At 43.4% G+C, this 15,385-nt stretch overlaps 1 protein-coding gene across 3 annotated transcripts in view; it reads left to right on the plus strand.

Moving 5' to 3' along the window:
- The window catches only part of pds5b (PDS5 cohesin associated factor B), a 289,329-nt gene that overhangs the window by 78,228 nt on the left and 195,716 nt on the right, over nt 1–15,385 (plus strand). For all 3 annotated transcript variants that reach the window (XM_072477000.1, XM_072477001.1, XM_072477002.1), the window contains exons 3-4: nt 6,287–6,490; nt 6,675–6,761. In XM_072477000.1, the coding sequence (XP_072333101.1) occupies nt 6,287–6,490; nt 6,675–6,761 (291 nt within the window). The remainder of the gene's footprint in view (nt 1–6,286; nt 6,491–6,674; nt 6,762–15,385) is intronic.

The raw sequence follows: 15,385 nt of genomic DNA on the forward strand, positions 1-15,385 counted from the left end.
GTTTTGTTAAAGTTAGCCTGTTGCCAGTTGAAAGCAGATCCTGCAATGTTTTACTGGCACTATAAAGGAAATCTTTCTGGCATTTTTATGATTCATGTCGATGATTTTTTGTGGGGTGGGACTAGTGATTTTGAAGCTATTGTAATCTCTGGTTTGAGGAAAGAATTCAGGGTTGGAAGTCAGGATTCCGGTGCATGTAAATATATTGGACAAAGTTAGGGGCAACTTTACATCAGCAATCTTTGGAAAGCATCAGTCCAATAGCAATTAGTCGTGGCCGAGTTTCACAAAAAGATGCAATGGTTTCAAAGATAGAAAAAGAGCAACTGCGAAGTTTAATTGGGCAACTGAACTGGTTAGGTAGACCGGACGTGAGTTTTGATGTCTTAGAGTTGAGTACAAAAATGAATGATCCCAAAGTGGAAGACATAAGAGCAAATAAAGCGTTGGCCAAACTAAAAATGTGTGTGTGTTTTGAAGTTCCCGGTTTTAGGTGACCGTAGGCACTTGGACCTCCTAGTTTATAGTGATGCGTCCTATGCAAATTTCTGTAATGGGGTTTCAAGCGCAGGAGGTTTTATAATTTTCCTTTTGGGGAACAATGGTAAATGGTGCCCGCTTGTGTGGGAAACAAAGAAATTAAGGACAGTGGTAAAAAACACTTTGGCTGCTGAGACATTGAGCCTTGTAGAGGCAGTGGATATGGCCTTTTATATAAGTATGATATTGGCAGAAGTTTTGGGATTAGGGGATTTGGGTAACATACCTATTGACTGTCACATTGACAATAAATCCCTGTGGGAAAATGTGCACTCGACAATAAGTGTCAATAAAAAGAGGTTACGGATAGACATCGCAAGTTTGAAGCAGATGTTGGACAGAGGGGAAATAGCAAAAAAGAAATGGGTTGACAGGAGCTATCAACTGTCGGACTGTTTTACAAAAAGGGGGGTGAGTTCATAGAAACTTTGGGATATTGTTAATGAAGGGCGCTTGTTTCTGTGACTTTTTTCTCTCTCTTTGTCGTCCAAACAAAAAAAAGGGGGGGAAATCATGTGTGTTTTTGAGTTTCTTGAAATTTTGTTTTCACCTAATTTTTTTTTTCTCCAAGGAAGGGGAGACTGTTAAGTAATGGGTTAAGAGACATTGCAATTAGTTGTCTCACTTATATAAAGTATCCATTAATTGACTCTGATATGTAAAGGGGCTTCAGGTGGTCTCTGTCAGGTCATGTATAGTGAGAGTTTTGTGCAAAGGCTGTTGGAAGGAAATAAATGTGTGTTTGTGAAAAAGGAACAGAACTTTAGACTCTTCATATCACAGCAACTAAAACGTCTAACAGAACCAACTATCTCCAAAGGTGATTCTTCAGATTCCCTCTGTCGACGAGTCTGTTTTCTCCTCTAAAAAATACAAAACCTGTAACATGCTGTCCTGACGAGTAGACTGCTTTAGCTTGAGTCCTCTGCTGAAAGGTACATTGGTCCCAGGACCATAAAATAATGAAGTAAAACAACAAATGGGAACAAAGAGAAATCAAACGGAAGGTCTCTTGACAATGGATTTTCGTTTCTCAAAATTTAATGTTCAAAGAATAGAATTGCTAACCAACTTTAATACCGCTGTAGTCAGGTGATCGATGTAGAAAAAAACCTGTCATCTCCCTTTTGTTGCAATACATGGTGCCCTGAGAGAAGTGGGTGTTGGTGGCCTGGAATGCGCTGCAAAGTGAGGTGGTTGAGGCAGGTACGTTAGTGACATTTTAAGACTTACCTGGATAGGCACATGAGCAGGCGGAGTACAGAAGGATGCAGGCAGTTGGTTTAACAAAGAACAAAGAAAATTACAGCACAGGAACAGGCCCTTCGGCCCTCCTAGCCTGCGCTGATCAAGATCCTTTATCTAAACCTGTCTTCTATTTTCCAAGGATCTACTTCCCTCTGTTCCCTACCCATTCATATATCTGTCTAGATGCATCTTAAATGATGCTATCGTGCCTGCCTCTACCACCACTGCTGCAAGGCGTTCCAGGCACCCACCACCCTCTGCGTAAAAACACTTTCCACGCACATGTCCCTTAAACTTTCCCCCTCTTACCTTGAAATCGTGACCCCTTGCAATTGACACCCCCACTCTTGGAAGAGTTTTATGCTCTCCACCCTGTCCATACCTCTCTTTTTTTTTCCCCTCCGTCTTTCCAACAAAAACAATCCTAATCTACTCAACCTTTCTTCATAGCTAGCAGCCTCCATACCAGGCAACATCCTGGCGAACTTCCTCTGCACCCTCCTTTAAAGCATCCACATCCTTCTGGTAATGTGGCGACCAGAACTGCACGCAGTATTCCAAATGTGGCCTAACCAAAGTCCTATAAAACTGTAACATGACCTGCCGACTCTTGCACTCAATACCCCGTCCAATGAAGGCAAGCATGCTGTATGCCTTCCTGACCACACTACCGACCTGCGTTGCCACCTTCAGGGTACAATGGACCTGAACTCCCAGATCTCTCTGTATATGAATTTTACCCAGGACTCTTCCATTGACCGTATAGTCCACTCTTGAATTAGATCTTCCAAAATGCATCACCTCACATTTGCCTGGATTGAACTCCATCTGCCATTTCTCTGCCCAACTCTCCAATCTATCTATATTTTGCTGTATTCTCTGACAGTCCTCCTCGCTATCTGCAACTCCACCAATCTTAGTATCATCTGCAAACTTTCAAATCAGACCATCTATACCTTCGTCCAGATCATTTATGTACATCACAAATGACAGTGGTCTGAGTACGGATCCCTGTGGAACACCACTAGTCACCTTTCTCCATTTTGAGACACTCCCTTCCACTACTACTCTCTGTCTCCTGTTGCCCAATCAGTTCTTTATCCATTTAGCTAGTACACCCTGAACCCCCTACAACTTCACTTTTTCCATCAACCTGCCTGGGAAACTTTATCAAACTCCTTACTGAAGTCCATGTATATGACATCTACAGCCCTTCCCTCCTCAATTAACTTTGTCACTTCCTCAAAGAATTCTATTAGGTTTGTAAGACATGACCTTCCCTGCACAAAACCATGCTGCCTATCACTGATAAGTCTATTTTCTTCCAAATGTGAATAGATCCTATCCCTCAGTATCTTCTCCAACAGTTTGCCTACCACTGACATCAAGCTCACGGGTCTATAATTCCCTGGATTATCCCTGCTACCCTTCTTAAACAAAGGGACAACATTAGCAAGTCTTCAGTCCTCCGGGACCTCACCCGTGCTCCAGGATGCTGCAAAGATACCTGTTAAAGCCCCAGCTATTTTGTCCCTCGCTTCCCTCAGTAACCTGGGATAGATCCCATCGGACCCAGGGATTTGTCCACCTCAATGCCTTTTAGAATACCCAAACCTTCCCCCTTCCTTCTGCCGAGTATGCCGACTTGACCTAGAGTATTTAAACATCCATCCCTAGCCTCAACATCTGTCATGTCCCTCTCCTTGGTGAATACCGATGCAAAGTACTCATTAAGAATCTCACCCATTTCCTCTGACTCCACGCATAAATTCCCTCTTTTGTCTTTGAGTGGGCCAATCCTTTCTCTAGTTACCCTCTTGCTCCTTATATATGAATAAAAGGCTTTGGGATTTTCCTTAACCCTGTTAGCCAAAGATATTTCATGACCCCTTTTAGCCCTCTTTATTGCGCGTTTGAGATTTGTTCTACTTTCCCGATATTCCTCCAAAGCTTCATCAGTTTTAAGTCGCCTCGATCTTATGTATGCTTCCTTTTTCATCTTAGCTAGTCTCACAATTCCACCCGTCATCCATGGTTCCCTAATCTTGCCATTTCTATCCCTCATTTTCACAGGGACATGTCTGTCCTGCACTCTAATCAATCTTTCCTTAAAAGACTCCCACATTTCAAATGTGGATTTACCCTTAAACAGCTGCTCCCAATCCACATTCCCTAGCTCCTGCCGAATTTTGCTATACTTGGCCTTTCCCCAATTTAGCACTCTTCCTTTCGGACCACTCTCGTCTTTGTCCATGAGTATTCTAAAACTTACGGAATTATGATCGTTTAGATGGGACTCGTGATCGATGCAGGCTTGGAGGGCCGAAGGGCCTGTTACTGTGCTGTCTTATTCTTTGTCCTTGTTCTACGATGCTTCACCGGAAGACCCACATGTAATGCTTGGTCAAAGAAGAAGGTTTTAAGAAATGTCTTGACGGAGGAAAGTGAGATAGAGAGACAAAGTGTAGGTAGCCATTTACAATATTCAAAAAAGATGACAAATTATGCTTCCATAGTGAAGATGACTGGTGGAAGCTAATTCAGTGGGCTTATCAAAAAGTAAATTTGAGGTTGTTACTTTGGATGTATTTTAAATACTGCTAGAATTTTGTTCACTTGTGTCTGGATCCCAACGTGCTACTGTATCCCTGGAGCTTGTGTGAAAATGGGTGGTAGAAGTATTTGATAATTTTTGTTGTCACCAGTAGACTTACATTAACGGGAAGTTGCTGTGAAAATCCCATAGTCGCCACACTCCGACATCTGAGGGAGAATTCAATGTCCAATTCACCCAACAAGCACATTTTTTGGGGACTTGTGGGAGGAATCCGGAGCACCCGGAGGAAACTCACGCAGACACTGGGAGAACGTGCAGACTCTGCACAGACAGTGACCCAAGCCGGGAATCGGACCTGGGACCCTTGTGTTAACCACTGTGCTACCATGCCGCCCTAATGACAGTACTGAATGAATGAACCCTGTAGAGATAAACTTATTTAAAGAAAGGAATACGCAAGAAAACACCAGAAACCGAATCAATGGACAAACTTTCACTTTTTAAAACTTCCAACGAAAGTCCACATAACGCAAACATTAATGAACAGGTGAAGAATATTTGAAACAAAAGGTAAATTTAATTTTAAATCGTTGATGCAACAAAGCTGCTACTCGCATAGTTGCTCTCATTTCATCTCACTCAAATGCAGGACCACATACAGTCTCAAAATTCTTTTCAACTCTGCCTGTATTATGTATGATCTCCCGCTTCCAATTCCATTGTTTCAACCTAGTTGCATTCCGATTTAGTTGACATTCCCAGACATGGTTAACACCGACCAGGCACATGTTAGTGAGACTTTTCTCAATCAGACATGACCGTCCTGTTGGCGTAGATTCACTTCTCTGAACTCTTTAAATGATATGTTGGACTCTGCCGTCTTTGAAACAGCAACAATGGGTCTTGTCCAATTCATGATCCATTCCCCAGCATGTCTTCAGGTCTCCGCTCTTTCCAACTGCATAAAATGTTTTTTTTAACAGTCTCTGATCCATTCTTGGTGATCTGCTCCAACACTAGGATCTGCTTGAAGACTGCCCAAACAGAAATCTGTTCCATTTAAGAGTGTTCTTTGTTTCCTCTTTGCACATATTCTGATCTGCCAGACAGACAGCACTGGCTAATCTAACCCCACTGCAATTAGCTTTCTATTTATCCATTTTTTTTCTTGGCTATTCATCCCCATGGCAGCCTTGACTCACCTAGGTATTTCTTGAAGCATAAATAGTTTCTTTCTTTCAGAATACTCCCCAGCCCACTTTGACCTTGAAGAGAGATGAAACCAGAAAATGCAGGCTTTTCACAGCTCATGGTTCACCACAATACAAACATCATGGACAAAATATTCTGAACTTTTCAATAACTGCTTTAATAAAATTTGTTTTCGGTCATTTTTTTCCAAGATGATATCTACTTTTACACAGTCAAAAGTAAGAAGAATGATGGTCATCACTTTGTTATTTTTGTGTTCAATCTGAGTGAGAGAGCTGTAAATCAAATTAGGTTCAGTTAAATTAATTATACAGTGCAAAAGAATTGGGGAATGGAGAAATCTGTTGGCACCCCAGCAGACATGCCTTTTAGACTTTTTGGGGTCTGGGTTTTAACCTGTGGCTGTCCACTTTACTGCTGATATTCTAAATTCTAGTTTTGGCTTGGAGGTGTTTGGCAGAGCAAATAATGTCTCTATCACATGAGGGAATCTGAAGAAGCTGTTTTGGTTTACAGTTTGCTTTGCTTTACCATCTAAGCAGATATGGGTTGCAAATAAACTTTTTTGTACAGTATTATAAAAGAAGGCCGTTTATTTACTCAAGGAGAATTTGATCAAATATTTGTCTTGATGTTTATTATTTTACAGAATGTAATTGCTGAACTTCTTGTGCTCAATTGAAATCTTAAAATTGGACTTTAGTAACTGTATCTAATGTTTTTTTTTAGATGGTTGTGAAAACCTTTATGGATATGGACCAAGATTCAGAGGATGAGAAGGAACTGTATCTCAATCTGGCATTGCATCTTGCTTCTGATTTTTTCCTGAAGCATCCTGACAAGGATGTGCGTCTGCTGGTTGCCTGCTGCCTTGCTGATATTTTTAGAATTTATGCCCCAGAGGCACCTTATACATCACCAGATAAACTTAAGGTAACTTTTCAACTCTCTGCATTTTAAATCTACTTTTTAAAACAATATTGTCCTGCCCCCCCCCTTTATGTATTTATCCATTTTGTTTGTATAAATAACTGTCTTGCACTCTGACTATGAAGTGCTTGTTTTTTTGCATTTGTTAAAACATTTTGAAATACTGTAAACATTCTATTCTGTTTAGGATATTTTCATGTTCATAACAAGACAGCTTAAGGGATTAGAAGACACAAAAAGTGCACAGTTTAACAGATATTTCTACTTGCTTGAGGTGAGTGGTACAGTACGCCTTAAGGAATCAACCATTCTGAATATTGATAATTGATTAAATACATGGGCTTATTCTGACCACAGAATAATTTATGCATAAAATAGTGACTTGTAACTTTTTTATTGATGTTGTTCAAATTTACTTAGAACACAAAACATACAGTACAGAAGGAGGCCATTCGGCCCATCGAGTCTACACCGACCCACTTAAGCCCTCACTTCCACCCTATCCCCGTAACCCAGTAACCCCACCTAAACGTTTTGGTCACTAAGGGCAATTTATCATGGCCAATCTACCTAACCTGCATGTCTTTGGACCTACTTTGCAGATCAAGGTATATAAAAAGAAAAGTAGCGCAGATGCCCTTTGGCCTGGACCCTTCAGAGCCTAATGTTATGCAATCTTTCTACCATTTTTGAAGTATTCAGCACATTTGTTGAATGCAATAAACAGCTAACACCAATTGTGTCTGTTCTGGCACTCCATCCTGATAAATCTTTACATGATGAGATTTATTTTAATTTTTTCCCCAGAGAATCTCGTACCCTTGACACCCTTGTCTTTGATTTAACTACTACGAAAATGATTTTGACTTGTTTTCTTTATTTAACATCTCTCTAGAATATCTTTCTCTCTCCTGTCATGATGAATTGAGAGAATATAGTTGTTCCAGCCTTTTTGTGTAACATAGATCCATGGTGTCCCCTGGTAATCTGCATTTATATTTCTCCAATACAGGGCCAATGCATTTTTCATCTTTATCAGGAGGTTGCACTATTCCAGAAGTCGCTTAAACATTGTTCAGAGTTGTCACAACGCTTTCAGCTTTAGTCTTCAGTTCCTCTAAATATAAACCTCTATATACAAATTTGCTATCTTTTGATGTTTTTTTTATCTGCCCCCACCTGACCCCAGCTGTGCATACTATCAAATTTCAGGGATTATGTCATACTTGTGTAACATTTCTATTGTTCGTCAAAAAACATCACGGTAGGAACATGGTTAAAGGCTCTTTATCTGAATTTGTAGCAAGATGGGGAAAATTGTTAGCATAAATAGAAAAAAATGGGTAAGATAGTCATCACAGTGACATGGTTGCAAAGTGACCATTTGTGCCTTTGGAGGACCATTGGGTCTTCTTTGTCTCCTCCCAAAGCCTCATGTTATTGAAGGTATTTGGCCAAGAATCCTTCTGAGACATCTGTTGATGAAAGATTGGATTTTCATCAAAATTGTTTTTGTGATCCGCCATATTTCAGAGCTATAAAGGAGAACAGACTATGTTGGAGCTGAAGATCTTTAGCTTTGTGGGCTTGGTGATCTCTCTTGACTTCCAGATGTTGGAGAGAGTGTTGAATGTTGTTCTAGGCTTCCCATTTCTGATTTTTACACCCTCGTCTGTGTGACACTATCCAGATAGATAAAAGGCATTATTTCACCCAGCTTGGTGTTCCTTATCTTCAGAGAAGTATTATTCCTAGTGTTTATTCGCATTAGCTTTGTTTTCTCTATATTGATGTTGAGACCGACATTTGTGTGAAGTGACAGGTTTTATTTTGCATCTGTGAGTTTTAGTGGGATAATAAAGCCAATTCATCCACAAAAGTCTAAATCTTCCAGCTGTTCTGAGGGTCAATTGTATGTCATGTCCTCTGATGTTTGCCTCCAAATCCAATCATTTGCAAGAAAAATAGGAATGGTGACATTTTCTCATGCTGGTTTATACATTGAATTTGTCAGAGTGCTCCTCTGTGTGGGACTCTACAGTTCGTTTCATCCTGGGTATTCTTCACAAAGGAGACTATTTTCCCTGGAATGCTATAGCTTGCCTTGGACTTCCACAGTGTGTTTTGGCCAATGCTGTCAAATGTCTTCTTGTGATCTACACCAGTGTTCTTCAAATTTTTTTTCCGGGGACCCATTTTTACCAACCGGCCAACCTTCGGGATCCAACCTGGCCGACTGTCACTACCCGCGCCGGCTGACCTGCGCATCCCACCGTTTTCTCTTACCTTGTTTGCTGCTGACAAAAATGGAGGAAATGGTTTTGGGTCCCTTTGGCCCTCGTACATGCTCCTCTAATGGAAACTGTAGGATGAAGGTGAAGCCTTCCAGTGTCCGAAGGCATGGAGTCTCCATCTGTCCAAAGTTCTGCATTTTTCCCCGTTAAAATTTTATCAAATAACCCGCCCCCCCCCCCGAACTTGTAAAAAAAATAAATAAAATGAATAAAATAAATGAATAAAACCTCACCGAACTTGTAAAACAAAAGGCATGCGCGTCGATGATCTGGCATGCATGTGCAGTGCGGCTGCATTTTTAAACATGTTCGCAGCTATTTTGAAGGCTGCTTGCAGCCGGCTGTTGCGCGCAGATTTGCGCCATCGAGAGCGCTGCGACGGACGGCTCTGCGACCCTCCCGACACCCGCCCGCAACCCACCTAGTTTGACAATGCCTGATCTACACAATTAATGTAAAGTAACACAGTAGTGAGCAGTAATGTTGGCTAGGAAAATTTGAGATATAGAATCAGTTTGGGTGCAAATAAGAAATAGCAAGAGGGAGAGTGACCTGGAAGGGGTTCATTTCTAGGTCCTGTAACAGTAGTTATACTTACAATGGTGTATAAATGAAAACATAATGGGGGCTTGTAAGAACGTTACTACAATAATGATGGATGACTTTAAACTTCTGAGATTTGGATGAATCAAATTAGCAAGGGTAGCCTTCATGATGAGTTCATAGTGTATTTGGGGCTGTTCTTTGAATAGTACATTCTGGAACTAACCAGGGAACACGTTATTTTAAACCTGGTAATATGTGATGAAATAGGATTAATTAAATGGATCTCTTAAACTACCAATAGCAATTGATCATGGTATGATAACATTTCACTTTCAGTTCAGGGGTGAGAAACTTGGGTCTGAAACTAGTACCTTAAACTTAAATAAAGGCAATTACAAGGGAATGGAACTGAGAAAATGCCGGTAGGTTAAAAGGTAGGACAGTAGATAGACAGTGGTGGACACTTGAGGAGATTGTTCAGAACTCTCAACAAAGATCTATTCCATTGAGAAAGATGAACTCTGAGAAGGATGCACCGTTTGAAACTAACTGGAAGTTAAAGATGGCAACATCTAAACAAAATGATGGTGGCACAGTGGTTAGCACTGCTGCCTCACAGCACCAGGACCCGCGTTCGATTCCGGCCTTGGGTGACTGTGGAATTTGCACTTTCTCCCCGTGTCTGCGTGGGTTTCCTCTGGCTGCTCTGGTTTCCTCCCACAGTCCAAAGCTGTGCAGGTTAGGTGGATTGGCTATGCTAAATTGCCCCTTGGTGTCCAAAGGTTAGATGGGGTTACTGGGATAGGGCAGGGGAGTGTGCCGTGTTAGGGTGCTGTTCAGAGGGTCGGTGCAGACTCGATGAGTCGAAAGCAATAGAATAGAATCATTACAGTGCAGAAGACGCACCAAAAAATGAGCAGTCAATCTGGTGAAACCACAACAAAATCCTGGAACTCTTCCTAATAGCACAATGGGTGTACCTTCACTACATGGACTGCAGCAGTTCACCACAACCTTCTTGAGGGCAGTTGAGAACTGGCAATAAATACTGGTCGAACCAGTGACATCAACATCCTGTAAAAATGAATTCTTTAAAAAAAATTATTCCTCCAGCTGTACTGGGCATTGAGACCATACTTGGATTACTGTGTATAGCTTCGCTCTTAAGGATATATTTGCATTGGAGGCAGTTCAGAGAGGGTTGATTCCTGGGATCAGGGGGTTGTCTTGTGGAGGAAGGTTGAGCAGGTTTTTCCCATGTTCATTGGAGGGTTTATAAGGATGAGATTTCATTGAAACCTGCAAGATTCATGGGGGTTTAACAGATTAGATGCTGAGAGAATATTTTCCATTTTTGTGGGCAATCTAGAATTGGAGAAACTCTGCCACCTTCGGACGAACCCTAACATTGACCCTCTTTGGGCAAACTTTATTTTCTTGAGACTGAGAAACCCAGGTCTCTAATTTTGGGGGGGCTTCGAGTCCCTCCACATTAACAGTATCCGGGCTACCAGGGAGGCAAAGGACAAGACGTCGGCCTCTCTCACCCCCTGGACTCCCGGCTCTTCCGACACTCCAAAGATCGCCACCTCTGGACTCTGCACCACTCGTGTTTTAAGTATCGTGAATATAGCCTTAGCAAAACCTGCCACAACCCTCTAAGCTTTGGGATGCCCAAAACATATGGTCATGGTTTACTGGACCTCCCCTGCACCTCGCACACCTGTCCTCTACCCCAAAGAACATGCTCATTCGGGCCACCGTCATGTGTGCCTGGTGAACTACCTTAAATTGTACCAGGCTAAGCCTAGCACATGTTGAGGATGTGTCCTGCTGAAGGCATCCGCCCAAAGACCTGCCCCATATCTCTCCCCCTAGCTCATCTTCCCACTTGCCCTTTAGTTCCTCCATCTGAGTTTCCTCCGACTCCATAAGTTCTTTGTAGATATCTGCCCTCTTCCACCCATGTTCTGGTAACTACCCTGTCCTGTATCCCCCGTGGTGGCAGGAGCGGGAAGGTCGGAACCTGCCCCCCCCACTACGCTCCAACAACACTTGCTTCACTTGCGGGGTTTTACCTGCCCACGTAAAGCCCGGAATCATCTTATTCACCCATTTAAAAAAAGGCCCTCGGGATAAAGATGGGGAGACACTGAAAGCCAAATAGAAATCTGGAGGGGACTGTCATTTTCAGTCTGCACCCTCCCCGCCAGTGATGTGGGAGCATGTCCCATCTCCTAAAGTCCTCCTTCTTCATTTCTTCCACAAGCCAGGACAAGTTGAACTTGTGCAATGTCTCCCATTCCCGTGCCACCTGGATTCCCAGATAGTTAAAGCTCGCCATTCTAAACGGCAGTTCTCCCAGTCTCCTCTCCTGTCCCCTCGCCTGGATCGCGAACATCTCACTTTATTGAATTTATACCCCGAAAACCTGCCAAATTCCTGTAAGATTCGCATCATCTCCCTCATCCTCTCTAACATGTCCAAAATCCAGGTCCTGGACATTCTTAATGCCATAGCCAATGGCTCTATGGCCAGAGCAAACAACAAGCGGGGAGAGGGGACACCCTTGCCTTGTCCCTCGGTGCAGTTTAAAATAGCCCGACATCAGCCAATTTGTACGCACTCTTGCTACTGGTGCCTGATGCAGCAACCACACCCAATCAATGAAGCCCTGACCAAACCCGAACCTTCCTAACACCTCCCACAAATAATTCCACTCCATCTGATTTCTTCCCCCCCCCCCCCCAGGGCATCATGATGATATTTAGGAGCCTTCTAACATTGGCTGTGAGTTGCCTGCCCATTACAAACCCCGCCTGGTCTTCCCCTATCACCCCCGGGACACAGTTCCTCTACCCTTGTGGCGTCCACATTCAATAGGGAGATCGGCCTGTATGACCTCCATTGTTCAGGGTCCTTCTCCCGCTTCAGAATCAATGAGATCGAGGCCTGCGACATTGTTGGGGGACGGGCTCCCCCTCCCTTGCCTCATTAAATGTCCTCACCAACAGTGGGCCCAATATTTCCGAGAACTCATGGTTCCTCATCAACTCTCTGGAACCTCAACTGACCCAAAATGTGCCTCATCCCCTTCACCCCAGCTGGGGTCCCGACTCCTATAATTTGTTATGCAAGTCCTTTGAACACCTCATTTACCCCCACTTGGTCCAGGACCGCATTCCCACCTCTGTTCTTTACTCTCCCTATCTCCATGGCTGCCCCCCTTTTCATCAGCTGGCGTGCTAGCATTCTACAGGCCTTTTTCCCCTTGCCTTCCTCAGTTCATCCACCGCCTTCCCTGTAGTCAACAGTCCAAACTTCACCTGTAGCCTCCGCCGCTCCTTCAGTAGCCTGCGTCCAGGGCTTCCGAATATCTCCTATCCACCTGGAGTATTTCCCCAACCAATCTATCCCTCTCTACTCATTCCACCTTTCCCCTATGGTTCCCAATCTAAATTAACTTCCCTCTAACCACTGCCTTCAGAGCTTCCCACACTGTTGCTGCCGAGACTTCCTCCGTATCATTTATTTCCAAATAGTTCTGGATGGACTTGCTCACCCTCCAACACACCACCTCATCTGCTAATAGCCCCACATCCAGCCTTCATAACGGGTGCTGCCCTCTCTCCATACTAGCCCGTAGATCCACCCATATGTGAGGCATGATCCGGACCGCGATTGCCGAGTACTCTGTGTCAACCACGCCTGGCAGTAGAGCCCTGCTCAGGATAAAAAAAGTCAATCCGAGAGTGTATCTTGTGGACATGGGAGAAAAAAGAAAACGCCTTCACTCTTGGCCATCCAAACCTCCATGGGTGTTTCCCCCCCCCCCCCCCCCCCCCCCCCCCCCAAATCAGCTCCATAAACCCCTTTAATTCCTTCGCTTTGGCTGGCACCCTCCCTGTCCTAGATTTTGACCGTCAATCCTGGATCAATGACTGTGTTGAAATCTCCCCCTGTGATCAGCTTATGTGACTCTAGGGCCGGGATCTTGCCTAACACCCGCCTCATGAATTCCACATCATCCCAGTTTGGTGCATATACATTCACGAGTACTGCCCGCATCCCCTCAAGCTTCCCACTCGCCATAATATACCTGCCCCCTGTGTCTGACACTATTCTCCCTGCCTCAAATGCCACCTGTTTGTTGATCAGGATTGTGACCCCCCTGGTCTTCGAGTCCAGCCCTGAATGAAATACCTGGCTGACTCACCCCTTCCTCAATCTGGTCTGGTCTATAACCTTTAGGTGTGTCTCTTGTAACATTGCCACATCTGCCTTCAATCCCCTCAGATGCTCGACACGCGAGCCCTCTTAACCGGCCCATTTAGCCCTCAGACGTTCCAAGTAATCCGCTTAGTCGGGGGCGGGGCGGGGGGGGGGGGGGGTGCTCCCTTATCTTTGTAAATACTGGAAAAAATAATTTATCAAGCAACTTTTCATGCCATCTATCCTGATCTCAGCATGCTAATTTTTGAATGGCTCCAACTCCCCTATAATCATTCTCCTTCTAAACCTATTAAAACATTTCCTATTTTCATTTACATTGTATATTGATTCCCTTTGTTTCTATTTCCAGCTTATGGTATTTCTTGGAACCTTGGTTTTAGCTTTGTTATAAATAACTCGGTTTTGTTTTCGGTCCAATTCAATGATTCGCCTAAAAACCAATAACTTTGGATGCATCTATTTTCTTCCTCGAGTGTTTTTAGACCATGCGTGCCCATTTACACCTGTTAATCCACTACTATCGGTTCTAATTTATGCAGGAGATACACTCTTTAATTCAAGCTGTTTTTCTCAAATCCAAAATCAATGTTGTTTGAATTATATTTTTCGTTTAAACTATGGCTGTAACTCTCCGGCCATTTGCTGGCAACAGGAATCTCCGGTCCTGCCAGCAGTGCAGCCCTGCTTGTGGGATTCCAGGTGGTGTGTGGTGGCTTCAAAGGGAAATTCCATTGACAAGTGGTGGGAGCGGCGAATCCCAGCCAACAGTGCACCGCCTCCCCCTGCCGGGAAAACCACTGGGAGGTCAGAGAATCTTGCCTAACATCTGTTAGTTACTCCGTCCGAATGTTTCTCCTTCATGTTGCTCTGGTTATTCACCCAAAATCAGATCCAGCATTACATCTTTCCTTGTATGGATTGTTATGTACTGACTCAAATGTATGTGCTGCCAATGCAGCTTTAAACGAGGCTGGAGAAATTAATATGGTATTTATTTCATATTAAATAATGCCACTTAATGAAATATTAAAAATAATTATTAAACTAAGCAAGCTTATTCCGCCACAAAGTACCAAGAACTCATCTTGACCGTTTCCACCAATTTCTCTCTGAAGGTGCTAACTCCTTGTGAATGCAGTCCCTTTTCGTTATGTATCTGAAGGCCATTTTCTGTGTGAACCTTGATGATCAGTTTTGTTGGGTCTATTGTTGCTAACTTTTGCCTTAGTTTACAACTAATTGCTCTGTTTTATCACCTTTTGCTCTTGAGTCGCCAGGTATCTTTATGATACCGCCACGTGGTTCAAGTCCGAGTAATGATCAATAATCCAATACACCGATTAGTAAGATTTAAATCAAAGCACATTTTTTATACACCGTAATCACTACTCGTGCATAAATTCTACGTCTAAGCTACTTCTACAACTAACAGGCCTATACTTAACTTGGAACTGGCCCACCAGGTCAGGGAAACGAATGGCCTTTCTCGTTCGGGTTCTGAGCCTGTGGGATTCGAAGTTGGTACAGATTGGTAGCTAGGAGCGCCTATCTCGTAGCGAGCGTTGAAGTAAGACTTAATGGATATCAGCGGCGGCTGGACCGGTCACTGTCAAGGGTTGGTTCGTGTTGCTGAGTGACCTGGTCAAGAAGAACGATTTGAACTTGGGGCTTAATTCTTATAGTCCCCAGGGGCTTCCTGCCTTTCTGGGCAGACCTGTACCTGGTTCCAAGTGATTGGACTTTGTCCTAATCACTTGGTTCGATTTTTCTCCAATGCTGGAGCGGTTCCCTGATCGATGGGTGGTCCTGAGGTGGTCGTTCACCT

This window comes from Scyliorhinus torazame, chromosome 15 (genome assembly GCF_047496885.1).
Source record: "Scyliorhinus torazame isolate Kashiwa2021f chromosome 15, sScyTor2.1, whole genome shotgun sequence".
NCBI lineage: Eukaryota > Metazoa > Chordata > Chondrichthyes > Carcharhiniformes > Scyliorhinidae > Scyliorhinus > Scyliorhinus torazame.